This window comes from Diaphorina citri, unplaced genomic scaffold (genome assembly GCF_000475195.1).
Source record: "Diaphorina citri unplaced genomic scaffold, Diaci psyllid genome assembly version 1.1 scaffold54385, whole genome shotgun sequence".
In the NCBI taxonomy this organism is placed as follows: Eukaryota; Metazoa; Arthropoda; class Insecta; order Hemiptera; family Psyllidae; genus Diaphorina; species Diaphorina citri.
This window is the reverse complement of record NW_007431691.1, coordinates 1-1,176: the sequence shown is the minus strand read 5'-3', so window position 1 is coordinate 1,176 and position 1,176 is coordinate 1. Positions and strand designations below refer to the sequence as shown.

General features: G+C 47.8%; 1 protein-coding gene across 1 annotated transcript in view; it reads left to right on the top strand.

The window, feature by feature from the left end:
- The window catches only part of LOC103523909 (calphotin-like), a gene marked incomplete at both ends in the record, with an annotated part of 10,491 nt that extends 9,321 nt beyond the window's left edge, over positions 1-1,170 (top strand). Inside the window, 2 exons of the mRNA XM_026833154.1 lie at positions 10-780; positions 839-1,170. Of these exons, the coding sequence (XP_026688955.1) occupies positions 10-780; positions 839-1,170 (1,103 nt within the window). The remainder of the gene's footprint in view (positions 1-9; positions 781-838) is intronic.
- Positions 1,171-1,176: the final 6 nt, after the last annotated feature.

Genomic DNA, 1,176 nt, shown 5'->3' with positions numbered 1-1,176 from the left:
CACCCCCAGCTCTACTACCACCCCCACTCCCAGCTGTTCTACCACCCCCACCCCCACCACCATGTGCTGCTGAAATCATCCCCAAGCCAAGCTTCATTGTCCAGGATGTAGTGCAAACCATTCCAAAACCAATCGTTGCTGTAGAAGAACTCATTGAAACCATCCCCGTCCCAGAAATCATCATCCAGGAAACCAACGAAGTCATCCCAAAACCAGTTGTACAGATCCAACCTGTGGTTGAAAACATTGCCAAGCCCGAATTCGTGGTCCAAGATGTCAACGTACCAATTGCCAAACCAACCTTCGCCGTTGAATCTGTCCCAACTGTGATCTCCAAACCAACTTTCCAAGTTGTGCCAACACCTGAAGTGATCAGCAAACCAGCTTTCTCTGTTGCTCCAGTACCAACTCCAGTCCCAGTACCTCAATTCTTGGTTGAAACTGTACCTGAAGTGATTTCCAAGCCAGAATTCGTTGTCAACGAAGTCCCATCAGTTGTCACCAAGCCAGAATTCAACATTGTGCCATCACCAACTGCTGTTGTCAAACCAGAATTCGTCTTCTCTGAAACTGTGGTGCCAGTGGCCAAGCCATCTTTCTTGATTGAAGAGCAAAACATCCCAGTGCCAAAACCTAGCTTCGTGATTGCTCCAGCTCCATCCGTCATCAACAAGCCTGAATTCATCGTACAGAATGTTGTTGAAACCGTCCCTGTCCCAGAATTCTCCGTTGTTGAAACCACCGAAGTGATCAACAAGCCAAGCTTCACCGTTGCTCCAGTTGTTACTCCAGTTGCTAAGCCCAGTGATCAACAAGCCAAGCTTCACCGTTGCTCCAGTTGTTACTCCAGTCGCTAAGCCTAACTTTGTTGTCGCACCAGCTCCAGTCACACTATCCAAGCCATCTTTCAACATTGAAGAATCAGTCTCTGTCGTGGCCAAACCATCCTTCTTGGTCGAAGAAGTACCAGAATTCATCACCAAACCTGAATTCATTGTTGAAGAGGTTGTCGAAGTTGTGCCACAACCCACTGTTGTCATTGAAGAAGTCACTGAAGTCATCCAGAAACCAGAATTCGCCGTGGTACCAGCTCCAGAAGTTATTGCTAAACCATCCTTCACTGTTGCCCCAGCTCCAGTACCAATTGTCAAACCTTCCTTCAACGTGCAAACAGCC